This window comes from Antechinus flavipes, chromosome 4 (assembly GCF_016432865.1).
Source record: "Antechinus flavipes isolate AdamAnt ecotype Samford, QLD, Australia chromosome 4, AdamAnt_v2, whole genome shotgun sequence".
Taxonomy (NCBI): Eukaryota; Metazoa; Chordata; class Mammalia; order Dasyuromorphia; family Dasyuridae; genus Antechinus; species Antechinus flavipes.
This window is the reverse complement of record NC_067401.1, coordinates 206,235,990-206,260,551: the sequence shown is the minus strand read 5'-3', so window position 1 is coordinate 206,260,551 and position 24,562 is coordinate 206,235,990. Positions and strand designations below refer to the sequence as shown.

The 24,562-nt window shown below is 46.0% G+C and overlaps 4 protein-coding genes across 8 annotated transcripts in view; 3 read left to right on the top strand and 1 right to left on the bottom strand.

Annotated features, from left to right (window-relative positions):
• Positions 1 to 7,454, top strand: part of XPO5 (exportin 5) — a 58,481-nt gene extending 51,027 nt beyond the window's left edge. For all 4 annotated transcript variants that reach the window (XM_051997021.1, XM_051997020.1, XM_051997022.1 and 1 more), the window contains 9 exons: positions 460 to 557; positions 2,636 to 2,682; positions 3,129 to 3,226; positions 3,909 to 3,998; positions 4,430 to 4,512; positions 4,707 to 4,814; positions 5,131 to 5,268; positions 5,406 to 5,570; positions 5,811 to 7,454. In XM_051997021.1, the coding sequence (XP_051852981.1) occupies positions 460 to 557; positions 2,636 to 2,682; positions 3,129 to 3,226; positions 3,909 to 3,998; positions 4,430 to 4,512; positions 4,707 to 4,814; positions 5,131 to 5,268; positions 5,406 to 5,570; positions 5,811 to 5,948 (965 nt within the window). In that variant the 3' untranslated portion in view covers positions 5,949 to 7,454. The remainder of the gene's footprint in view (positions 1 to 459; positions 558 to 2,635; positions 2,683 to 3,128; positions 3,227 to 3,908; positions 3,999 to 4,429; positions 4,513 to 4,706; positions 4,815 to 5,130; positions 5,269 to 5,405; positions 5,571 to 5,810) is intronic.
• On the bottom strand, positions 7,439 to 10,479 carry POLR1C (RNA polymerase I and III subunit C). The gene is made up of 9 exons (XM_051997036.1): positions 10,375 to 10,479; positions 10,218 to 10,289; positions 9,926 to 10,033; positions 9,451 to 9,583; positions 9,252 to 9,371; positions 8,826 to 8,978; positions 8,558 to 8,707; positions 8,144 to 8,260; positions 7,439 to 7,948 (listed from the first exon to the last, which is right to left on the bottom strand). The coding sequence occupies exons 1-9, from the start codon at positions 10,441 to 10,443 to the stop codon at positions 7,830 to 7,832; spliced, it is 1,041 nt and encodes a 346-aa protein (XP_051852996.1). The 5' UTR covers positions 10,444 to 10,479; the 3' UTR covers positions 7,439 to 7,829.
• Positions 10,480 to 10,590: 111 nt separating this feature from the next.
• Positions 10,591 to 16,916, top strand: YIPF3 (Yip1 domain family member 3). Of its 2 annotated transcripts, XM_051997037.1 has the most exons (9): positions 10,602 to 10,814; positions 12,941 to 13,138; positions 13,337 to 13,443; positions 14,488 to 14,533; positions 14,793 to 14,885; positions 15,120 to 15,251; positions 15,418 to 15,531; positions 15,794 to 15,917; positions 16,423 to 16,916. In XM_051997037.1, the coding sequence occupies exons 1-9, from the start codon at positions 10,734 to 10,736 to the stop codon at positions 16,557 to 16,559; spliced, it is 1,032 nt and encodes a 343-aa protein (XP_051852997.1). In that variant the 5' UTR covers positions 10,602 to 10,733; the 3' UTR covers positions 16,560 to 16,916. The 2 variants fall into 2 exon arrangements, with proteins under 2 accessions (XP_051852998.1, XP_051852997.1); XM_051997038.1 differs by lacking the exon at positions 15,794 to 15,917 and having other exon boundaries at positions 10,591 to 10,814.
• A 2,689-nt stretch (positions 16,917 to 19,605) lies between these two features.
• LRRC73 (leucine rich repeat containing 73) lies at positions 19,606 to 23,964 on the top strand. Its single transcript, XM_051997039.1, has 6 exons — positions 19,606 to 19,877; positions 21,090 to 21,250; positions 21,715 to 21,834; positions 22,250 to 22,353; positions 22,947 to 23,172; positions 23,358 to 23,964. The coding sequence occupies exons 1-6, from the start codon at positions 19,606 to 19,608 to the stop codon at positions 23,426 to 23,428; spliced, it is 954 nt and encodes a 317-aa protein (XP_051852999.1). The 3' UTR covers positions 23,429 to 23,964.
• Positions 23,965 to 24,562: the final 598 nt, after the last annotated feature.

Here is a 24,562-nt window from a genome sequence, read left to right as displayed (position 1 = left end):
TAAAAGGAGAGGTTGGGTTAATTGGCCTCCAGGATCCCTTCCATCTCCCAAGTTGTCCTGGGATCCAGATACTTTCTCATCTTGTTTTTAATACTGGCATCTTTTTTCCCCCAGAACTGTGAACCAGTGGAGATAGGAAGCAAAACTTGGTTGGAAAAATAACGCCTTCCCCTTTTTCTCACAGTGGATGAAATTTAGCTCTTGCAAATGTAAGCATTCTGGAAATGTAATAGAATTAAACAGCCAAACAGCTTAGCATGTTAGGGAAAGAGACAAGTCCAAAGGCTTACCTAACACTAGATAGTGTCTTTGGTAGCTTTAAAACCATTGGCAGACTTTTTGAACATGTTTATGGTGTACCATCTGACTGTCTCAGATTATCCAGGAACATTATGCTTGTGGAATGAGGGATATACCTGTGCCTTGAATATTATAGTCTCCTTAACCTACCTTCTTAACGGGTTTTTGTGAAACCTCTGGTGCTATTCTGCCCTCCAGAGCATTATGAAGCCCTTGTATCTCCCATCCTTGGACCCCTCTTCACCTATCTGCATATGGTAAGAGGGCACTATCAAAAGGATATTGAAAATCCCAGCTCAAAAGCATCCAGCTAAGGAGTTCAAGTTAAGAATGGTAGGGATTGTGGGGTAGGGCTATACAGGTAGTGTAAGGGGTTAAGTGACTTGCCTAGGGTCACACAGCTAGTAAATGTCAAGTGTCTAAGGCCAGACTTGAACTCGGGTCCTTCTAACTACAGTGCCAGTGCTCTATCCACTGTGTCATCTAGCTTCCCTCGGGTTAGGAATTCTTTGAAGCCTCAAGTTCTTCTAGATTGAATTTATGGCAAAAGTTTCTCTGGTTTCTCATTGTCTTTAAACAAAACTAATAACAGTCTAATTCAGAATATTACAAAAAAGCCTAAAATGTAAGTTTAGTCTTCTTATTGACTATGTGAATCTTGTATAGTTAGCTGCCTTTTCCTGTTTCTTAGGTTTTTCCTAATAACCAGGTTGTTATGGAAGGAGGGGATGTTAAACATTACTACAGAAAGAATCCACAAACCAGCTGTTTATATAAGTATAATAATGTAGTTTGGTAGCCTAAACACTTTAGAAACAAAATTCTTTCTCATTTAAGTGATCCTTTGAACTGTTGGTTATTATATTGAGCTGTGGTATTCTAAACTGTATCCTATCATCACTATTCTTTCTTGTAAGCCTCAAATGTGGCCATCTAGGTTGATGAAAATAGAAGTGTGGGAATCATATCTTTTTTTAAAAATCTATTATTTTTACATGACCATTTCCAGAAATGTTCCTTCTTTATAGAGAATTATCCCTTGTACAAAAACGTTTTAAAAGAGGAAAACAGAATTCACCTTATTTCCATTTGCTTTCCATTTACTTTATTTCATTTTTCTTCCCGTTTCTAATCATGTGTTATTTTCCTAGTTCTGCTTACTTCATTTTGCATCAGCATCTTTCCATGCTTCTCTGTAGTCTTCATATTTATGGTTTTTATGATACAACAACATCACATTCATTTTTCACGATGTGTTTGGCCATTTTCCAATTGATAGGTTTCTACTTTATTTCTTTTCTTGTTGGGTTTTTTCCTGCTCCCACAAAAGGTACTATTGTAAATACTTTGAGTCATTTAACCTACTTGGGAGGTAAGCTTAGCAATGGGATTTCAGGACCAAAGGATATCGATATTTTATTCGTGTTCTTACATAATTCCAAATTATTTCCCAGAATGAACAATTCACAACTCCTCTTTATAATATTTTACTATGCTTATCCTTTTCTTAGTCCTTCCAATATTGACGGTTCGCATCTCTTGTCACTTTTGCCAATTTCCTGGGAATTGATTTTGATTTGTATTTTTCTTATTAGTAAATTTGGGGCAAAATTTCACATGATAATAATTTGTTGTTCTCTTGAGCATTGCTTATTCATGTTATTTGATCAAATTTTTCTTTGGGAGAATGGCTTTTAGTCTTATGTATTTACATTTGTTCTCTTTTTATTTTGAAGATCAGATCATTATTCATCTTTTTGCAAAAAATTTTGGTTTTTTCCTGGTCAGCAGCTTGAGAAGGGGCATTATTCAAACTACTACATTTCTAGGAAGCTTAGATGACTTTCTTCTATCCCAAGGCTTCTTAAACATTTTTCTCACCTGACAACCCCTTTTCATCAGAGAAATTTTTACATAAGCCTAGATATACAGGTATAAAAAATAGGCATGCAAATCAAATATTAATTCATAATAAATTATGAAGAAATTTATTATAAAACAATTCTTTTATATGTGTATGTGATATATATATTTATAGCATATATAAATGTAATTTTACTATTTATTAAAGATAAAAGCAAATTTGTATACTAATGAGATAGATGTGCTTGTTTATTTTCACATAAACAATTAAATCTTGGCAAAATAATTTGATACCTTTTTCTGTCTGAATATTCAATTACACGATCCCATATGGGGTCCTGACCCACAGTTTAAGAAGTTGTTTTTTTTACCATTCCCATCCATAGAATGATAGAGTTCTGTTTATTTCAACTAACCCTTAAGTGGGAAATTATTTCCAACTCTTTCTTTTTATTTCCTCACTGTTTTCCAGAGGCTTTCCCAGAAATGGCAAGTCATCAACCAGAGGAGTTTACTGTGGTAAGAAATGTTTCTGCCTACAGTTTACTGGGCAGAAAGCCCTGCTTAAATAGCCAGTATGTCAGCAGACATTCAAATTGGAATCATTCTTGGGAAATAGTACACTCTTTGCTCAGATGTCCCAGGTGGGAAAGGAAAGATCTGTAGGCTGATATCCAGGTTAAATATTCTTAAATTAACAGGATTTTGATGCTTTGGAAATCTCCTCTGATCTATTATTATATAATCTGACTTTTCAGGTGCATCATTCCTCCCACTTCAACTTTCAGAATTGTGTGTCTAATACTAGATCATTTAGTGCCATATCCAGTTTTTGCTGTAATAAATGTAATGGAATGAAATGAGGAGTTTACAGTGGGAGGGTTCACTTTCCACCTGATTCCCAAACTTTTACCCTTTACCCTAACAACCCATCCAGTGTTATCTAACCCTTTGGCTCTCTTCAGCGGTGAAGAAGAGACTGCAGATGAAAATCCAGAATCTCAAGAGATGTTGGAAGAACAATTAGTGAGGCTTCTCACTCGTGAAGTTATGGACCTGATCAGTAAGTAACACATGAAAGAACAAAGAAAGAAGGGAAGGCCTAATTCTTATGGTTTAAGTGTTGTCATTTCCAAGTATAGATTTTCCATTATTTCAGGTGTAAATTATCTCACCCATTATCTCAGTACCTTTTGATCCAGCCAATCCTACTATGTTAAGTCAATCTTGAGCAAATACTCAGGAAATGCTGACTGATTTGATATTAAAAGATTAAAGGTAGTGTTAATGGTTATTGGATCAATAACAGGGTGTAAACTACTCATCCCTCTGAAGACAGCATAAGAGCTAAGTATAGCTAGAAGAGTTTATCTTAGACAACAGAGAGGGATTTGTCACGGTTAGGAAGGACATAAGCAAAAGAAAACTATAATCTCACTAGAAAATTATGGAGTGAATTTTTACCTAAAGGTTGAGGAAAATAATGAGCTCTTTAGGTTGTTCTCTTTCAGGAGATATAGAGAGTTTTCCTGCAAAATCTTAAATTTGGAAAGTAAATTTATCAAGCCAGAAAATCATTCCCCTATCACACACACCAAAGATGTTTTTATACTTACTACATGCCAACTTTCTGCCGTATCCCATGACCCAGAGCAGCATTAGAATACAGGCTTTTGTCTCCTAGAGGGACTATGCTTTTTATGGAACACCTTTTTTTCCTGTAATAACCCAGCCTTTCTCTACAGCTGTTTGCTGTGTTTCAAAGAAAGGTGCTGAACACAACACAGCTACCAATAGCACCACCACCAATACCAACACCCCAGCTGATGGAGAAGGTGAGCGAACAATTTATTTCCTGATTTCTTAGCTTTCTTTCCTCTTTGACCTTTATGCCACAGTTGTGCCTGTAAAGTTTATAATGTCTTTCTAGTAGTTTGGTAGTTGGCTCTTATGTCATAGATCTGGCCATGCATAAAGCTTTCCCAACATTTGAAGCTTATTGGGTGAATACATTTCTCTTCCATTAGAGGATAAACTGACATCTAGATGAGGGAACTTCCATCAAGCTCTTTTTTCTGACTCCAAATAGAATATGTCTCTAGGACAGAAAGTGCTGTACCTGAGTCAGGGAGAGCATCCAGGCACACATTAGACCATTGTATCTAGTTATGCAGATGTGCTTTCAGCTACTATTTTACCCTTGAACAAGATGTGAGAGGACTTCTCCGAAAGATGACACTAATAATTGCTTTCCTTTTGATTATAGATGAAGAGATGGTTTGTACAGAGGTAGCCCCCTCAGCCATGGCCGAGCTTACAGATCTGGGCAAATGTCTCATGAAGCATGAGGTGAGTGAATGGCAGAAATGATGGTAGTGTACTTTATCTGGCTCTCCATCTTTCTTTGTTCTCTTCACAAAATGAAATCATTCATAAAATTCCCTCATACATTCACTCCCTTTTGTCAAACTTTCAAATCCTAATAGTTCAAATCCTAAACAGAATCCTCAATAAAGTTCATTTTCTTTTCTTCCTTTCTTTAGGATGTGTGTACAGCATTGCTCATCACAGCCTTCACTTCCCTAGCCTGGAAGGACACCTTATCTTGCCAGAGGACCACCACTCAGCTCTGCTGGCCTCTGCTTAAACAAGTAGAGTTCCTCTCTCCTCACCCAATTCTTCTAAAGAGAGGATACTTTAAGAACAGAATCACCAAAGGATTATTGGTTAAAAGGAGGGTGTGGGCCTAGCAAAAGTTTAGTGGAAGGAGGACTAATTTTAGAATTTAGAATTAGAGGTCTTGGGTCACTTGACAGCCATTTTACTACCTGTTTGAAGAAGTCACTGTCTCTGGGCTTACAGTATCAAAAGAGGACATTGGACAAAATGATCCCTTCTAAGCAATTTTCTTAGCATTTCTAGGAAGCTTGAGGGGAAAAATTTGATACTGACAGTTTGTTTCCTCAGGTCCTCTCGGGAACACTCCTCTCTGATGCAGTAACGTGGTTTTTCACCAGTGTGTTAAAGGGTTTGCAGATGCATGGGCAGCATGATGGTTGTATGGCTGCACTTGTCCACTTGGCCTTCCAGATATATGAGGCATTGGTAGGTACACTAGAACCTGCCAGTTTGTTCCTGATGCCTTTCTAGTTATCATTCTTGAGGCTCTTGGCATGTTGTTTAATATTTACAAGCTAAGATGCCCAAATCTGTCCTCCTCAGTAGATATAATCCTTTTTCAGCGCCCCAGGTATGTAGAGGTGAGAGTTGTGATGGAACAAATCCCAGAAATACAGAAGGAATCTCTGGACCAGTTTGACTGCAAACTACTGAATCCTACACTGCAGAAAATTACTGATAAGCGCAGAAAGGATCACTTCAAACGCCTCATTGCTGGCTGTATTGGGGTAAGCCTAAACTTGGAACCATCTTATTATTGCCCTCTGAATGATAATCTCCTTTTCTTTCCCTACTTGTTTTTTGAAACCATCGGGTATTAAAAAACAAACATAGAGAGAAAACCTCAAACTAGTCTTACCAGGTTAATAGTCTGTCACTAAAAATAGAAGAATGGAACTTTTCATTTGCAGAGAAACAGGGAGCCCCATTGCTCAGGTTTTCATAATACCTCTGCTTGTTTCTTACAGAAACCTCTGGGAGAACAGTTCCGTAAGGAAGTTCACATTAAGAATCTTCCATCACTCTTCAAAAAACCAAAGCCGTTGCTGGAATGTGATGTGCTGGAAAATGAGGATGGATGCTTGAGCACCATCTTTGAACCCTGATATGGCCATTTGAACAATTTTCCCAGGCCTTCATTGTCATCTCTTCTCCTTCCCCCTCATAGCTAACCTATAGCTCTATCTCCACTGCCTCCTCTTCCAGTACTGACCTGGAGAAAGAACCAGGCTTGGAGACGGAGAGCCAGTGACTGTCTCCAAGAAGTGGCCAGAAGCAGTTACATTGATGTCATTTTCAAGGGAGTTAGGACTTACATTATTCTGTCTAGTTCTCCCAAGATGTCTCCCAAACCACTCAAGAGCTCCATGTCTGGGCATTTTCAAGAGAAGCCATGAGCAGAACTATAGTTCCTTGTTGTCATTTTTCCCTTCTCCCTTTCCGAGTACCCTTTTTGCAGCATATGTAGAATATGGGATTGGGGTTTCTGTTCCACTGGTTTGCGGCTGACTGCAGGCGCAGAAATGGATGTATATGCCCATTCTTGACATCTTTCCCCACCATGTGCTGGGGAAAGGAGCAATGGGAGGCAGATCTATTTGGGTTTCTATTTTGTTGCTGGATTGGGATGGTAAATGAAATGCATGTATGGCCAACTCATCTTGGCCCTTAGGAGGAGTATAAACATCATAGCTACAAGTAGCTATGGTCAAGGACAAGATCCCTTCAGAAATTGGCCAAACCCAAGTCCTAGCTTCCCTATGTGAAGGGGAAGCCTTCCCATCATTCATGAGAGGATGACATCTATTGTTTATTACTAATGACTAGATGACATTCTCTCATTAGCAGGGGTTCCTCAGGAGCAACAGCCACAATCTCGAACCAATTCACTTGATGCTCGGGTGCTTTGTGGGCATCCAAGGTTATTGGACAGAATTAAGCAGCATCTATTCCTAGGAGCTGGCTAAGTTTATTAGCTTTTTCTCCCATAACTTGGTCCTTATAGCTTGGTTTCCAAGTATCCTAGTTCAGGTGCCTTTAATAAGTTCATGGCTTCTGAAGTTCCAACTGCCTATAGGACATTTTCCTCATAAATACCATCAGTCATGGCTCATTAGAGCTGCCCATAGTTTTGAAAACCCCATTCTAGGGTTATAACAAAACACCCAGGCCTCCTCTAAAATCTAAATTTAAAATGAGCTGGAAATGTATTTGGCAAGGATTCTGTAGTTCATGGACCCATAGAGAAGAACAAGAGAAAGCTGGGAAAATGTCTCAAATCCAGTGTGTCTACCTGTATTGCACAGACTTCCTGTCCTCTACACACACATTCAAGTATTCTGTTGTAGTATTTTTAAGTTTTTCTGTTGACCACAAAGGCAGTTTGGGAACATGCCTTCTACTAGCTTTGACTACTGCCTCAGTGGAACTCTTTATACTTGTGTGTGGTTGGGGCCATGAAGGGAACAGTTGTATTTATTGTGTTGTGATAATTTTTAACATCTTGTGATTTCATGTTAGTTTTTTTTTAATTGTTTTTAGAGCCTTTTTGTAGAAACATTAACTGAGGCACATTTCTGCATGTCAGTAAAAAATCTGAGTTTGATATACAAGTTTAATATACAAGCTGCCTTTCTCATAGTACATACTACTTCCATGGCACTTCAAAGTTATTGTTTTTATGTTGTTCTTCTAATTGAGCTTACCAATTTCTGTCTTTTCCCCATTGACTTGGGGAGCATAATCTGTATGCCAGATCTTTTCACTGCAAAGTTGACACTTTGAAAAAGTAATCAAGAACGCTTTTGAATTGAGGTCTAATCAGTGATTGCAGTCCCATTTCCAATGATATTCTCTTAAGAGTCTTTTAGATATCCAGACTATTAGGGAATCAATTCCCAGGATTTATTTGAAAAGTGAAGCATCTCCATCAAGCAAACCATCTTGCCATCCAGTTGTTGTCTGCCACTAAGTCTCCGCAAGATAATTCAGTCCATCTGAACTGAATCCAGTTCATCCAGGAAACGTCGACATTTCCCCATTAAAACTTTGATAGCTTCACTCACCAGGACTTCAGGGGGCAAGACACCTGTTGATTCCACTGAGACTGTAAATGTTAAAACATTTAAGAACTTAATGCATTCTAGAAATATAAACAGGAGAGAGAAAGCCTGCCTGTAAAAAGCTCAATTGTAGCAGACAATATAGAGCTACAGGGCTGGGAAAAGGAAATCCTTTTCCCAGGGTGTGGGATCGATGTGTGATTTTCAGTTTATACCTACACCTTTCCCCCAATACTCACATATGTAATGATCCCGGACTCGGGCCAACCGCACCAACTTCTTAAGGTTTTCGTGCCGAAAAATCTCTCTGCTAAAGGTATCCAGACGGGGGTTGGCAACTGTGGCTACTTTCTTTCCTGATTGGTAAAATGATATTACTGATTCTGTCAAAGCGAAATCATACTCATATGCATCATTAAATCAATCAGATCTCTGAATTTCTTCAACTGCATTATCTGTAGCCAACAACTTGTAATGAGGCTTCAGAAATGCTCTAAAGGGTGTTATTGTTAGAAATGAACATTATAACAATCAGCTACCTGCTATAAACTTAAGAATCCCGAGAAAGAACAGTAACAATCAGGAAATATGACAATTGAGAAGTGTCTTCAAGGACTTTAAAATGTGGGGATATAAGCATCCCTTAAAGATACCTTTAATATCTTGCACCTGAATGACACCAGGAGAAAAGCATCGACTCAGCTCCTCAGCTGCTTCTCCCTCTACGGGCTGTAGTAGAGTGATATCTGGCAACAATCTGTAACTAGCAGTGGCTACAGGAGAAAATTTTGCATGGTCTTTGCCTGAAGAAGACAAGAAAGCCACAATATTATCATGCTTTGAGCTACACCATTAGCATTTCCAAACTGAAAACTTTATAGGAGACTAGCTATAGCTGGACTAGCACCCAACAATCCTCACCGATGCCTTTGACACAATGCATAAGTAGGTCTAGCTCTTGGCCAGGACGTAGCTGAGCAATAAGGATGTCATCATGTACAGGACGAATGGTGCCTTCGGGAAAAACATCTGCTTGGTTCCCCAAGGGTATCCATGTCATGTGTTTTGTGTATACTACAGGATAGGACAAAAAAAAAAATGTCACTTTTTGGATAATCTGAAGGAAATTTGGAAGGTGTCATTGGAAGGCCCAGATGGCCTCTGTGGTCTGGTGATAGTGGCAGAAGCTCCTCCTGCCTCCCTATGTACTGCTAGATTTACAACTATAAAATCTTACCCCTGCATTTTACAGATGAGACTGGAGGTCAAAAACAAAGTTTGCCTAAGATCATATAAGAAATGGAACTGGCTTTGCACCTTTGTTTTTCTAATCCTGTCACCACTAACCTTTGTGATTGAGATAAAGTTCATTAGGATCAGAGGAGTCTTTGGCAGCTTGAGGATTACGGGTACACTTGACTTTCAGCTGAAATTGCAACGTGTCTATCTCAGTACCATCTTCATCACCTGCACACGAAAGAGGGGTTATTTTACGCCAACCCACAACCTCTCTTCTTTATCCTACACCAAATCTCTCCTTTCCTACCTTGGTTCCGATATTCAAAAAGCCGGGGATCAGCACGAATGGGAATGAGACCCAAACGATGGGCCAGTATCTCATCCTGCACAATGGATGTATTGTTGTACACAAAGACTTTTTCCACAGCCATGGTTGGAACCTAGATAAGGAAATGATGCTGCTCTTTGAAAATATTCAGTAAACAAAACATTCAAATATAAACAGAACAGACCCTCTCTTTCCTTCCACCGGGGAAGAAACATTTTCTGTTTCTAGGTACTCCTTTAAAAAAAAAAAAAAAAAAGGTAGGGGAATGGGGGAGTGGGGGTGGAGAATTGAACAAACACAAGCAACTAGAAGGAAACTTACAAATTTACCAAAAAAATTAAGCAAGCCGAAGTAGTAAATGTGGATATAACAGGGTGGTTCTTTCCTTTTCACTTTCCCCCTCTTCACAAAGTCTTACCATCACCTCTTCCCTGCAAGTAAGTACCATTACTACCTCAGCTAATAAGATTCTCCGAAAAGCATTGGCAATGGCAGCATCAATTCCAACCATATCAAATTCCAGTGAACTTTCGTCCATGTGCACCACATCCACGCGGAATTCCTAAAAGAATTTGGGGGAGAAGGAGCGCAAAGATTCATCTGCACTCCCTTCTGCGGCACAAGCTTCCAGGACTCGCCTTCCCCTCCCCTCCAGAGGCTCCTCTGGGCCCCTGGCCAAACCTTTAGCCTCGCGGGTCCCGTGCTCCCCTCACCAGCTCCCCTGTCACCACTCGGCGTCCTCTCACCTTTTCGAAGCGGCTCTGGTCCCATGCATCATCGAAGCCGCAATAATTTCCCGGGAAGTCCGTGGTATGAACCTAGACCAAAAAGGCACAGTGACGCTAAGGGTCCGCACCCTGCCCTCCGTACACATCCCGGTCCTGTTCATCACTTGAGTCTTACATTTCGGACCCCGAATTCCCCGAGTACCACGCGGCTCCGCATTTCCTCCACCGCTCCGGAGGCCGCCATCTTTTACAGCACGTGATTGCTGCACACTCAAGGCGCGTGCGCACTAGCCTCTTCGCGTCGTCGCCGTGGCGACAAGCGTTTCCTGGGTCTCGCGAGATAGAATAGACCTGCTGTTTCCACGTCTACAACTTCCGGGTGGGGTTGCCTAAACATCCGGTCGTCTTCCTCTGGGAGCATCCCACGGTGGGGGAGACTCTTATCTGTCCCACTACCCACCTTGGGGCTGGGCCCTCTCCGTGTCCTCTGCGCAGTCCCTGCGCGAACCCGAGTGACCGGAACCTTCGAGGGACATGGCAACCCCTGTGGCCCCGGTGGGAGGTACCCGAAATGGAGCCTCCCCCGAATGGGGGGGCTTCGAGGAAAATATCCAGGTAATGATCCATTCTGCCCCTCAATCTTCCCGGACTGGCCGGCAGATCCCTCGCGAGGTTCTTGCAGCAATCAGAACGTAGAGTCTGAGTCTGTCCCCTCTACTTCCTTTCCCTTTGCTTCTCCCTCTCCTTCTCCTCTCTCTCCTCCTCCTCTTTCCTTATTTGTGACCTCCCCATTCCAACCCCATGCCGGATCTTGGGATTTAAAGCCGGGAGACCTCGGAGACCATTTAGTACAGCGCCCTTGTTTTACAGAAGCGGAAACTGAGACCCACAAACGGGAAGCAGCGTAATGCCACAAACGCCGTAAGCCAGGGAAATTCCTTTCCACATCTGAGTCCGCCCCCTAAGTAGTACCTTTTTTTCTTCTCCAGGCCCTTCCGTGGAGCTGGAGAAAAAGAGCTCCTGGCTTTGGGCCGAAGACCACCCGCACGGAGAGTCAGTAGTCCCTCCACAGTATTGACTGAGTGCACCCTGTATTGAAAGGGAAGGGAAAGGACTTGATTGGCCTCCAGGGCCTCAAATTGGGCCGAGAGGGAAGATCAGTTTACTCCTTCAACAAATATTAACAGAGCTTTTACTGCATACTTGGGGAGATTCAAAGAACTTTGAAGTTCAGTCCTGACGATTAAGGAACTATGACAAATATCATGGGAGAAGGAGAAAACGGCCCCATGAAAGATCCCAGAAAAATAGAGAAAAAACTTTATTTGGAATGGAGGATGCGGAAATTTATGATATGTGTACAAATTAAGTAAATATAAAGTAATTCCAAGAGGAAGTAAAAATTGGAGGAGGGGAGAAGGGGAAAAGATCAGAAAACATTTGATAAAAGGCAGCATTTAAGCTGGATTTGGAAGGACATTAACCCAAGTGGAAGGGACAGCAATCCAAGTATTAGGAAGACTGCAACATGGGAGGAAATTATTCTGGAATACCAAATTTGGTTGGAATTTACTAGGAAATGATGAGAGAGCATTTGATTTAGTAAGTGATACTCTTTGTCTCTATTGATGAGAATAAGGAAGAGGGTAAGGGAGAAAATGTTCCACAGAAACTCATTCTCTGTCCTCATTGGAGAGAAAGAAACAGGACAAAAAAATGAGTTTGGCTGACTAAAATGTAGAGCCTGAGCCTGAAAAGTTTAAAGTCTTTAGAGAAAATACCTAGAGTTGGGAGAGACAGGAAGATTCAGTTCAGACAAAATGGTTACTGTATATAAAACATTTCTAAACATTAGGGGTATAGAAAAATTATACAGTCCCTGTTCTCAGGAACATTTCATTTTAATGGGAGGGAAAGGAGTGAAGTTAAGAATATATTTACAGGTTTGTAATTACAAAGTAATTCTAAAAGGAAGGTGGCTAATAGCTAAGAAAGAATCAGGGAAGTGGCACTTCAAAAGGAGGCTGGAAGTATAGAAAGTTGAAGAGCTACTAAACATGAGGCACCATTCGTGAAGAAGTTATAAAGGTGAGAAGTGAAATCCTAGGAAAATAGTAGCCTAGTTTGCTTGTTAAGAGGAGTAGATGAATGGGAGTAATATAAAATAATTCTGGGAAGGAAGATGAAAACCAAATTGTGTAGGACTTGAAATGCCTGCTGGGTTTTTGTTTTTTTTATGGGCAATAAAGCACTTTTTAGGCACTGTGTGTATAAGGTTTGTGATATATTCATTTGTACACTCAGTCATAACTAGATCTACATTTTAGGAAAATCCCAGTTTTCAGATAAGAGAAAGAGGAATAGTGATAGCGAGCTGAATGGATAGATTAGAAAATTCAGCCTGTTATTAAAGATTTTTAAAGCATTTAGCACAATGCTGGAGGTACAAATAAAAATGAAGATAATTCTTGTCCTCATGGAGCTTACAACATAAAAGGAGGCTGACAATGGGGAGAGGTGTCTTGAGTTGAAGTTAGGTGGTGGGACTCAGGGAGAAAAACGGTACTGAGCCTCCCTCTAGGACACTTACACAGCTCTCCCCCCTTTAAATAAAAGCCCTGGAGCCCATGGCCCTGCCTTCCCCGCATAGATCCAATCAAAGGGGCCAAGAGTATTGATGAGATGTAAGTACCATGGTTATTAATCTGGATTCAATACAGACTATATCTTTGACCCCACAGGGTGGAGGCTCAGCAGTGATTGACATGGAAAACATGGATGACACATCAGGATCTAGCTTTGAAGATATGGGGGAGCTACATCAACGGCTCCGTGAAGAAGAGGTGGATGCAGATGCAGCTGCTGCTGAGGAGGAGGATGGAGAATTCCTGGGAATGAAGGGTTTCAAGGGACAGCTAAGTCGTCAGGTGGCTGATCAAGTAAGCAATACTGAGCTTCTAATAGGCTAAGGAATAGCAAGCTTCTGTCCAAGCTATTCCATTTGTGTCTCCATCTTTAGGCAGGATGGTCCTTGTATCAGCCAAACAAGAATCTCTCCTATTCTGGAAAATTTGAGCTAGTTTCTAGAAACCAGAAGAGGCTCTTAGGGGGTTACTTTCTTTATCTCTTTCTCTCAGATGTGGCAGGCCGGAAAGAGACAGGCCTCCAAGGCCTTCAGCCTCTATGCTAATATCGATATCCTTCGGCCTTACTTTGATGTGGAGCCTGCCCAAGTTCGAAGCAGGTAAGAGTTCTCTTTTTCCCATCCTAGCTATTCTTCCCCATCTCTGCCAGAATCACAGTAGCAGCCAGCTGACTCGGCTTCCCTGATCCCCATACCCATGCCCCTTGACCAAGTCCTCCAGTGCATTTTGTTCTACAGGCCTGAGTCCAGAAATATGACTCCAGTCTCAGGGCCAGCTTTTGTGAAGGTCATACATCACAAGAGTACATAGGTTCTTAAGCATAGAAATACAAGCAAAAGCAAATGCAGGTAGAGTGTTTGCCTGCATTTTTTCTCCTCTCTATCACAGTTATTAATGTGCTTAGTTTCTCTCCCAGCACCCTAGGACAAGTGCCTCTGTCTTACCTCTCTTTCTCTTATACTTAAAACATTGACTTGAACATAATTAATATTCGATAACACAGAAGATGTAAAGTAGTGGAAAGAGTACATAGTTCAAATCTTATACCAAGTAGCTGTGAGATTTGGAGTAACTTAATTACTTCTCTGAGCTTTCTAATTGACAAAATAGGGATAATATTTACCCTGTCTACTTATAAAATTGTTCTATTGTGTTTTATAAACTTTGGTCATGACATAAAGGTATGGCTGTAATCTTGAACAAGTTTCTTACACTCTTTTTACTCATCCATAAAAATGAAAGTCTTGGACAATATTTTGTCTTTCAACTCTAAATCCAGTAACCCTAGGGGAAATAAAAGAATCATTTTTCACTAATATTACAGAGTCTTCTTCCTAGCTGTGCTACCTTGGGCAAGTCATTTATTCCCAATTGCCTCCGGGAAAAAAAGTGTGTGTGTGTGTGTGTGTGTGTGTGTGTGTATTAGACAGTCGTTACCCATACTAAGTTAAACACATTTCCATACAGTCCACAATTTCTCAGTCCCTCAGGTAGAGCTCTTCAAGATCTCCTTGTTTCCCATTGGCCCAGTTTCCTCAAAGACTTTCCCCTTCTGGTGATGGCACCATAATAGAAGAAGGAAAGAGATCCCTCCTAGAAATGATTATCCTCAACCCTGTCCTCTCATCATTCCTATTTTATAGGCTTTTGGAGTCCATGATTCCTGTTAAGATGGTCAACTTTCCCCAGGTAAGTGGTAATGGTCCCTTTTGTTACTTGATATTCCCAAATATTCCCAAGTAGAAAATGCTAACCCAGTGAGGAACAGTAGTTTGAATGTGTGGGAGCTTGGAAGGTTTGGGCAAAGTCACTGAAAGGTAGGGTGGGAAATCTGACCCAGGACTCAGGGCCAAGGGCTCCAAGGAAAAAGCTCAGGTTGGGAGGGCAGAAGTAGAAGGGAAGGCTGTCAGTTAATTGAACATCGCAAGCTGAGCTAGTGTCTCCACAGAAAATTGCTGGCGAACTCTATGGGCCCCTCATGCTGGTGTTCACCCTGGTTGCCATTCTCCTTCACGGGATGAAGACATCTGATACCATAATTGTAAGCAGATCAGGGGGCTGAGGTTAATGAAGGGGCTTTCCAGGGCTGTGCTACTGGGCTTAAGGACATGTGCTTGGGTATTATTAAATGAAGTGGGAAACACTGGGACAAAGGGTAAATGGCGGCTTTGAGAGAGCTGATGAATAGGACTCAGACGCTTGAGAAAAAGAATGAGGGAAGTGAGAGTGAAAGGTTTTGTGTGATTAAATCAGTCTTTTTTTTTCCTCACCCCAGCGGGAAGGCACACTGATGGGCACTGCAATCGGCACCTGCTTTGGCTACTGGCTGGGTGTTTCATCTTTCATTTATTTCTTGGCTTACCTGTGTAATGCGCAAATCACCATGTTACAGATGCTGGCACTGCTGGTAAGAGGACCATGTGGGTGGGCAGGCAGCAGACAAACTCTCTGACCCTCAGCTGGATCAATCCCTTAACCAGCCAAGGCCAGAATGAGAGGTATCTGAGTCCCTGGGATAAAATTGGGAGGTTCCCCAGGCCTGCCACCAAGTGCCATCTCTTCTCATTCCTCAGGGTTATGGACTCTTTGGACATTGTATTGTTCTCTTCATCACCTACAACATCCATCTCCATGCTCTCTTCTATCTATTTTGGCTGTTGGTGGGTGGATTGTCCACCCTGCGCATGGTGAGTTGGGGAAGGAGTTATGAGGGTGAGGGGTATGAGAGGAGGCCTGAGAATGAAGGCATAAATCTAAGAGTGGCTCATGAATGGGTAGATTCTTCGCCCCCAACCCCAAACCACCAAGGTCATGGACATGAAGAAAGGTCATTCGGCCAAGTGCAGAGACAGCTCCCCACTCCCACCCCCTTGCTGTCCTTCCTACCCACAGTGTTTGTCCCAGGATGGGCCAGGTTTACTTGAACTGTGACATCCTTTGTGGCCCCAGGTGGCGGTGCTAGTGTCAAGGACAGTGGGTCCCACACAGCGACTGCTTCTCTGTGGGACCCTTGCTACTCTACACATGCTCTTCTTACTTTACCTGCATTTTGCCTACCACAAAGTTGTGGAAGGTAAGTCATGGATGTGGGTGGGGGTAGGGAAGGGAGTGGAGGGTGATTATTGGCTGCTTTTTTCTAGTTTGACCAAAGAATGAAAGAAAGGAGAGGGAAGTAATCCCTGTTCTAGTCCTGTCTCCTCCCTACAGGCTTCTCCAGCACTTCCTGAAATGTTTTTGAGGAACTCTTGCAGCAAGAAATAGGCATTAAGTACTGTGTGCCGAGCATTGGAGATACAAAGGGAAAACAACAAGAATAAGACTTGCTCTCACTGAGCTTTCACCCTAATGGGAGGATCACCACCATCTCTTTAAGCTAGGTTAGATGCAGTACAGGAGCCAACATTAACAAACTTCCTAGAGGGTTCAAGTACATTGTCTTTAAGAAGATTCCCTAGAGTGCCCGGTACCTCAGGATGACCTTCAGAGCCCAAGGAGAACTTCCAGGGTGGGTTGTGTTTCAGTATCCAATCTAAGCCATTCAGAAATTCTGTGTTTGCCTCCTTTCTTTCTTCTCTTAGGGATCCTGGACACCCTCGAGGGTCCCAACATCCCCCCCATCCAGAGAGTCCCCCGAGACATTCCTATCGCAGGGCTCCCTATCGCCGTGCTCAATGCCACAGCCAAGGCTGTTGCCCTGACTCTGCAGCCACACTGACTCCATCCTGGTCTTTTCAAATATCCCCTCCACTCAAGTTCAGCTTGCTGGTCCCCACAGCATCGTGGGGAAGAGGATTAAAGGACAGTGTTGGTGACCTGTGTCTTTTTGATGGGGGTTGGGGCTTCTGTGGAGCTATGGATTCCCCCACCAATATTCCTGCATCTTTTCCAAGCTTATGAAGAGAGTGGCCCGGAGCTCCTTGCCCAGGATCAGGGCTGTTCTTCCAGGGCAGAAAGTATGTCAGGCCCTCTGGGTCCTCCTCTCCATTCTCCCCCCCCCCCCCCTTTTCATTCTCTCTGTACCATCTTGCTAATTATAGACTTGATAATTAAAAGATTAATTGGGATCTGGAAATTCAGCTACTCTTCCAGTGGCCCGCCCTGCCATCACCACTTTTCTCAGCTGGTGCCCATTATAAAATATCCCCTTCTTTTCAGCCTTTCACATTTTGTGGTAGGGAGGAGGGTGTGGAGATTGGGGGAGCTGGGGTAGGTACCTAGGAAGCAGGGCATAAATATGTAAACTCATTTGGGTCAGAAGATTGAGTAGCAACAGTAGATTCAGCTAGTTGGGTCAGTAGACAGGCCCGAATCAGGATAGTAGTGTCTTCCAGACTTGACACAGATTTTTCCAAAACAAGTCGTTTCCTGTGCATGCAGCATGGAACTAAACCAATCTTTCCCAGCACTTACCCTAGTATGATGTGTGCAAAGACATCCAGGCTTTCACTTTCTAGCCTATTAACCCAAGATATACATTTGCATCATTATCAGAAAACTTGTTGTAGTGCACTAGGGCACGGTCTATAGACTCCTGTTTACCTTTAATAGGTTAAAATTGCAAGGCAGTTTCTGGTTGATTAAAGGGCAATAGGTGTTAGGTGTAGGAATACAACATTTGAAATTAATATGTCTAATACACAGTGGAGGGTGGAGAGTGATGGCGTATGTTTTTCCGAGAGTATAAGCATCCTTCAACCCAAGACTTTGGAGAAATGGGGTTCAAAATACATTTCACTTGATGGTGGTCCTGGTTGGAGAAAACAATTTCTACATTGCTGAGATTTTGAGCAAACTATCATGTTCTGCTCTGTAGTCCTTAGCTCCTCCTGGCTTCCTATTTATACTAGGGGTGTCAGCCAGAAAGCATTCCCTGTTTCCCCACTTCTGCATTTTTTTCTGGGGAATAATGGTAGTAACAGTTGACATATATTGCTTCCCCATGCAAAGCACCATTACTTTTGAACTCCACAATACTGGCCAAATTAGAAGATAAATGGTAAATCCTACATTGCAGATGTAGAAACGGGGTCAATGAGAGGAAAGTATATATCTGAAAATGCAAGGAAAGGAATATGCATTTATTTATAGTTCACATTGAGTGCTAAGCATTGTAAGTATCTAGCAAATATTCTCATCTCCATTTTACTACTGGGAAAATCAGGTATACACTGTAGATAGTGTTAAGACCAAACTTGATTACAGGCCCATTGTTCTATCCACTGTTGTTCTAGCGGTTCCAGAACTAGGCAGTGCTCCCTGGGTCTGCACCCATGTTCAATAGAGTGCCGTGGGTGGGTTCGGGATGATTGCTCTCCCAGAGTTCGAATCTGGCTTTAGACACGCTCTCGTGACATTGAAACCTTAACCCTGTATGCCTCAGTATTTTCATCTTTAAGATTAGCTGGAGTAATACATGTTAAACCATATAAAGAGGGTCAGGCAGAATCTGACGCTATTGGACACCACCAGCTACCTGGTTTTTAAACTAGGGCTCTAGTTCCCACCTTTACCTTTGTTTCCCTTACTCCATTTGGGCCTGCCTTCATGCTGATATCTGTGTAACCTAAGCTCAGACCTAGAAAGGTGCTTGAGGTAGTGCAGCATCACACACACCCACGCCCCGGCCTGGCAGAGGTCGTCTGCTTACCGGGCGCAAGGTGAAGTGGGTAATCGGACCAGTCCCACGGAATCCCCACGCACGAAATACATCACGTCACTGCGGCTGGGACAAAAAGGGCGGGGCAAACGAGCAGCGATCTGGGGAGGAGGAGTCGAGGGAAGGCGGGGGCAAATTAAAGGGCCTGGGGAAGCAAGGATCTCTGGGTCCGGAAACCAGAGGGTCGCATACCACTAGGAGAAAATCGGGTTCGGGGCTGAGTATGTGTGGCAGTATGGGCCTCCACCCATATATACACATACATACACAAGTGATTTCACGCAGGGCTCGCCCCCAACGTGATCCTCCCAGGGCATCTCTCCAGCGTAGGTCGATGACCCTAGTTCAGTCGGAAGGGAGAGAACTTTGTTAGCAATCTCACCTCCCAGCTTTAACCCCGCGATCCCGGGAGATGAGGAGGTGAGGTCACCTCGCCCATGCCCACTGCCTCGGCTCCTAAGTCCTTCTCGTCTGGATGGACTGACAGCGGCGGGGCTGTCACAAGCCCCTTCCTAGACCCCGGGCTCGGGCTAACCCGATGGCCTGTCAGTGGAGCGAGGATTGGATTGGGAGAGGGCGGAGCGAGAGGCCGTGACGCGGCCGTTGCTGTGGAAACCGGCCGCCCTCCCCGGCAAAGCCGCTGGAGCCCCAGGCCGGAGCCCGAGCAGATCCCGAGCCGCAGCTCTCCGCAGCGGGGTTCTGCGGCCGCGGCCCACGGAGGAGCGATAACCAGCATCCGCCCGGCCCAAGGGAGACAGGGAGAGGCTTCGAGGAGGGGAAGCAGGAGGAGCAGGAAGCCCCGGGGCACGTGCTCCATCTGCACCGGCCCTCCTGGTCCGGGGCCACGCGCCATGAGCCGAGGCCCCGGAGCCTCCGCCGCCCGCTGCGCGGGGCCCGGGGCTCGGAGCTCTCAGGGTACCTGTGCCGCGGCCGGGACCCCGCCCGCTCGAGTCAGACCGCACCGCTGCCTCTAGCCCGGCAGCGGAGCCCCGGGCTGGGGCCCGCAGGCACGGAGCGCCCTACCCGCCGCGCGCCCCCGCGCACACCCGGGTGCCCGGCTCCTCGCCCCCGGCGCCCTCAGCGGCCCGGCCCCGCGGCGGAGACGATGCTGCCCAGCTCCATCCAGATCTCCGGGGAGCCGCTATCGAGCGCCGAGGTGAGGGACATTTGTCGTGGCCTGAGGGACAACGCCGTGCGCCTGCTGTCCCTGCGCGGCTGCCGCCTCTGCGACCGTGACTTCGCCCGCATCTGCCGCGCCCTGGCCGGAGCCTCGTCCCTGGCGCAGCTGAACCTCAATCTGGGCGTCGTGTCCAGCCCCGGGCGCGTCAAGCAGCTGGCCGAGGCCCTCAGGGTCAACCGCTCCGTCCAGTCCCTCTTGTGAGTGTCCCAGGCGTGGGCTGGGGAAGGGGATGGGTTGGGCAGGGGGCCCCCTCCCGGTACCTCAACCCGGCTCCCCTGGGTCACTGCCCCCTTTGGGACTCCCAGGCACCACCCGACTTAAGGAATGAGACCCTCCCCAACACACAGGGGAGGACCCCGTAACCTCATTTTCATATACTTTGTCAGTTCTTGTCCCCTTTTCCCCTCCCAGAGACACCCTCCAATATCTTCCTCTCCCCCCACCCCCTTACACTGTTTATTCTGACTCCCATTTAATAATACCTTAATGACCTTGGCAATTCCCATCTACTGAGCTTCACTTTCATTTATAAAATGAACTGGAAGCCTAGATTAACCCCTTAAGGTTCTTTCTACTAAAATCTTATCAACTTTGGAAACTCATTCCCACCCTCACTTTCTAAGTATTCCCCACCAAATTCTCCCAGAGAAGAATACTCCTTTAATAAGGCGTTCTCATGTCATCTTCCATTAGAAGTCAAGATCTGCCTCATCTAAGTGACGTCTTTTGTTCCCGTGCTGAACCTGGCTACTCTCTTGCTACTTCCCGTGCTGAACCTCCTTTTTTAGGGCAGTTTCTCCCTAAATTCCTACTTAGGGTCTAATTTTTATTTCCCATAAATTCATCTCTAACTACTCACCCCCTCCCCGAGCTGTAACTCCTCCTAATGCTCTTCTCAAGATGAAAACCTAATTCCCAATTCTGAATGGGGTTTTCCTTTTCCCATGCAGGATATACTCTGCCCTAAATTCTTACCAGATACTCCTGACCTCCCATCTTAGGGCATTCTGGCTTTCCTCTTTTAATTCCCCTGACGCAGCACATTGGACCAGCTTTCCTTCACACACACCCCAAAGCCCAGCCTTCCACTCCACCAATCCTTCACCTTCAGTCCTCTCAGATTGAGCTTTCTCCCAAAACTCCATCCTTCCAGAGGTCTCCTCCCTCCCCCATAAAGACCTGAACTCACTTCCACTTTGACCCCACAATCTCCCAGGCCCCTCTGTGATACTTTGGCTAATTGGATGTGATTTTCTTCCACTTCCTCCCTGCACCCCCAGCCTGCCCCACCACATGACCATTTACAGAGGGCCACTGCCCCAGCATGCAGAAAGCAAGACCACGCTTTGTGTAAAGAGGCTGGTGCTTGATAGCCATGACTGCCTCCTCACTCTTCTCCCCACTCCCAGCCTTCATGGGAGCCCCCTAACAGATGCCGGATTGGCCCTGCTCAACCCCGCCCTGGCCCTGCACCCTGCCCTCGTGGCCCTAGACTTGGGGGACTGCATGCTGGGGGATGAAGCCATCAATCTCATCTGTGGTCTCCTGCCCCCTGATGGGGCTAAGTCAGGTGAGCAGGGCAGCGCAGAGGGTCGTGACCAAAGGGACAAGGGCATTAGGTGGGAATTTCTGTGCTTCTCCTGAAGCTGACTTGTCTCCTTTTCCAGCAGTTTTGTGGGTTCCACTTCCAAAGGTGGGAGGTTATTCTGCTTAAGGGGTGGAGTAGGAATTACAGAGCCTAATGCATTTTAGGGGTGGAATGTCTTGGACTCCCGAGGGGAGGGGTTTTTGGAAATGCCCCAAGTATGATAAATATGAACTAAGAGGGTAAAGAATGAATCGGGATCACGCTCCATATCTGGATAGAAGAGCAGCTGGGCTGGGAGTTTTGGAGGGGCTGGGAGAGGAGGAAATGGGATAAGGTCTCACATCTGGATGGAACAGCAGGGGCTTTCATCAGGTCTCTGACTGCAGCCTGAAGAATGGGCCCAGGCGGGCCAAAACTCAGCACCGCCGGCTTCTCCCCCCCACCAGGCCTTAAGGAGCTGACCCTGAGTGCCAATCCAGGAATCACCCCCAAGGGCTGGAGCAGACTTGCCATCGCTGTGGCCCACAGCTCCCAGGTCCGAGTCCTCAATCTGGACTACAACCCCTGGGTGAGACCTCAGGAAACCCCCAACTAGAACTTGGAATGCAAAGTGTGAGCATGGGGACAGAAGATGCTGCTTCTCAATTTTCCTGATCAACCTTTGCTTTGTTTTGGCAATCCTAGAATATTGTAAGGTCCTGTGAAAATTTGCTGTGCAAATGGGGGATATTCAGAGGGAGCCACAGTTCTCTATACACTATCTTTTCTCTCCTCCTCCCCCCAATATCACTGTACTCCATACATTCACCAGTACCAGCCTCTGCTGGCAACTACTGACCAATCATAGCTATCTTCTTCTGATGACCCAACCAATCACCAGCTTCCCTCCGAAGGGAAGGTGGGGCATCCGGTGGTTGCTAGGGCAATGGGTGATGCTGAGGGATGGGAGGGGGCAATAAGTTCTCCTTGGCTATCTCCCTCCAGGTGACCATGTGGCAGGGATGCTGGCTGTGGCTGTGGCCTCCAGCCGCACCCTCGAGGTCCTGGATTTGGAGGGGACTGGGCTTACCAACCAGTCAGCCCAGGTGAGGAGCCCAGGAAGCTGGCCACACAAACTCAGCCCACTGTGTGCACAACACTCTGCTGGGTGCCAGGGGAATGAAAAAGCCTAGAGCACAGAATTTCCCCTGCCTTCCCCTGTGCCTCCGGAGGGGATAAGAAAAACACCGAGTGAAAATACAGGATTTACAGCCCGGAACCTTGGAGATTTCCTACCTAGTCTTACCTCCCTAGTATTCTCATTGAGGAAATTCATGCTCAGAGAGGGCAGGGAAAGCTTGTCCAAGGTCACACTCATTGGATCACTCAGCTCCTTCTCCCAGTGCAGTGTTTCATGAGTGCCCAAAACAAAGCCCATTGCTAGAAGCCACCCTTTCCCGTCTATAGCCATCTTGCCCGCTTTGTGAACTGTTTTTCTTGTTATGTATGACTTTGGTCCCCTTCTCCCTGCAGTGCAGAAACCAGTCTGGCCCACTCTGGGCGAGGAGCTGGGGAGGAGGCCGGAGAGCGCCCGGCTTGGGTGAGGGGTGGGAGGCTGTGGGTTTCGTGTGCTGCAGGAAGGTGGCAGGGACTGGTGTCCGTGTACCTCACGAGTCCTCCTCCCACAAATCACCCCCAGACCCTGCTGGACATGGTGGAGAACTATCCCACAGCTTTGCGGAGCCTGGTGTTAACTGAGAACAGCATCAGCCCAGAGCTGCAGCAGCAGATCTGTGACCTGCTCTCGGAGGGCGAGGAGGAGGAGGAGGCGGCTGCAGGGGGAGACAGCGGCCGGGTCCAGGATAGGGAGCGAGATGGGGAACTCAGTGCTCGCCAGAGGGGCGGATCCTGGATCTGCCCCAGCGGTAAGAGCCAAAACCTGGAACCGCAGGGATGGGGACAGTCAAGAGTGAGAAACAGACGCTCCCTTCTTCAACGGCTCCATACATGGCCAGCTAAGGGACCCCTCACCCCAGACCAGATATTGCCTTCCCTGCCCCCCGATTCTAAATAACCTCAGTAACCTTTGTTTTCTTAACCCTTTCTGCAGATCCTGGCTCGCAGATGGTGCTGATGACATCAGGGCTGGGAGAGAGTCTGTTGGCTGAGACTGAGATGTGAATCCTGCCATTGCACCCGCCCCAACCCCATCCTCCACGAGCCCCGTGTGTGTGTCCTCCCGTTGTGAGCAGGGCAAAGCCCGAGGGTCTCCAGGGGGTGGCGCCCGGGGCTCCGGCAGTCCCCGGCTGCAGGGTGGGCAGGCGGGTGGCTCTGCGACTGACTAACTGGCCCTCGGGCGGCCCCTGTTCCCGGGCAGTGCCCCGGCTGAAGCCCGCTGGCTCGGTAGATTTTATAAACTCCACAACCTGGTGTGTGGCTATGGTCACTGGGGGTGGGTGGGCGAGGGCTCAGAGGGCTCGGGAGGAGCGGTGACGACACAGCAGGCGCTGTCTGCGGCGCAAGAGCTACGGGAGAAGCCAGATCCGGCCCCACTAGGGGGCAGCAACGCCCCTCCGCACCGGCTCTGGGCCTGCCTTTTAACCGTTTCCGGTCCCATTTCTGCAGCCCCGGAGCTACAAAGGTTTTCCCGCATTTAATCTTCACAACGCTGTAGGCGGGTAGCGCTGTTAACCTCATAAAGCTAACTAAGAAGCTAACACCCGGGATGGCAGTAGTCAATCGTCACCTTAGCTAAAAGCCACTTTCTGCCTAGCGACCCTGACGGACAAAGCAGTTTCAACTGTGAGATGAAGGGACTCGAGCCTTCTGAGCTTTCCAGCTCTAACTCTCTGGCCCCCACTCAGCGCTTCCTGCCACATGGTGCTGGCCGCTCTCCACGCACGCCCAAGGACCGCCACGAGAGGCCACTGACGGATGGACCGCCTTGCTGCTGACCGTAGGGTCACTAACAAATGATCCAAACAACTCAGCCTCGTGCCGGACGACAGCCCTGAAGCTTAGGTGGCTCAGATAGCCTAGCCCCGCGTCCCAGGTCAGGAGGTTGTCAAGCTCAGGAAGGGTGCCGAGAATACCTCGATGTCAGGGTCCTTTGTTGGATCTCCACCACCACCTTGGAGATGCAAAGCTGGGGGAAACCTTAGGCAAGAGCTAAGTTAACATCCTTAGGTGGGAGGAGGGATCCAAGAATCACTTCTGCCGTCAGGGCATCTGATGTGGGTGGGGCATCTTCAGAAGCATCTTTGGTCTGGAGGAATTACCAGGCAACAAAGTTTGGTGGGTTAAGTAGAACAGATG

What these genes read in the sequence shown, in the direction of transcription:
- POLR1C (XM_051997036.1), bottom strand. Translation starts at nt 10,443, where the DNA reads ATGGCGGCCTCCGGAGCGGTGGAGGAAATGCGGAGCCGCGTGGTACTC. An exon ending in GGGAATTCGGGGTCCGAAAT is followed by an intron (nt 10,290 to 10,374) that starts GTAAGACTCAAG and finishes TTTTTGGTCTAG; the next exon opens with GTTCATACCACGGACTTCCC. An exon ending in TCAGGTGCAAGATATTAAAG is followed by an intron (nt 8,261 to 8,557) that starts GTATCTTTAAGG and finishes TTTACCAATCAG; the next exon opens with GAAAGAAAGTAGCCACAGTT.
- YIPF3 (XM_051997037.1), top strand. Translation starts at nt 10,734, where the DNA reads ATGGCAACCCCTGTGGCCCCGGTGGGAGGTACCCGAAATGGAGCCTCC. An exon ending in GTCGTCAGGTGGCTGATCAA is followed by an intron (nt 13,139 to 13,336) that starts GTAAGCAATACT and finishes TCTTTCTCTCAG; the next exon opens with ATGTGGCAGGCCGGAAAGAG. An exon ending in TACAGATGCTGGCACTGCTG is followed by an intron (nt 15,252 to 15,417) that starts GTAAGAGGACCA and finishes CTCATTCCTCAG; the next exon opens with GGTTATGGACTCTTTGGACA.
- LRRC73 (XM_051997039.1), top strand. Translation starts at nt 19,606, where the DNA reads ATGCTGCCCAGCTCCATCCAGATCTCCGGGGAGCCGCTATCGAGCGCC. An exon ending in CGCTCCGTCCAGTCCCTCTT is followed by an intron (nt 19,878 to 21,089) that starts GTGAGTGTCCCA and finishes CCCCACTCCCAG; the next exon opens with CCTTCATGGGAGCCCCCTAA. An exon ending in ATCCTGGATCTGCCCCAGCG is followed by an intron (nt 23,173 to 23,357) that starts GTAAGAGCCAAA and finishes CCCTTTCTGCAG; the next exon opens with ATCCTGGCTCGCAGATGGTG.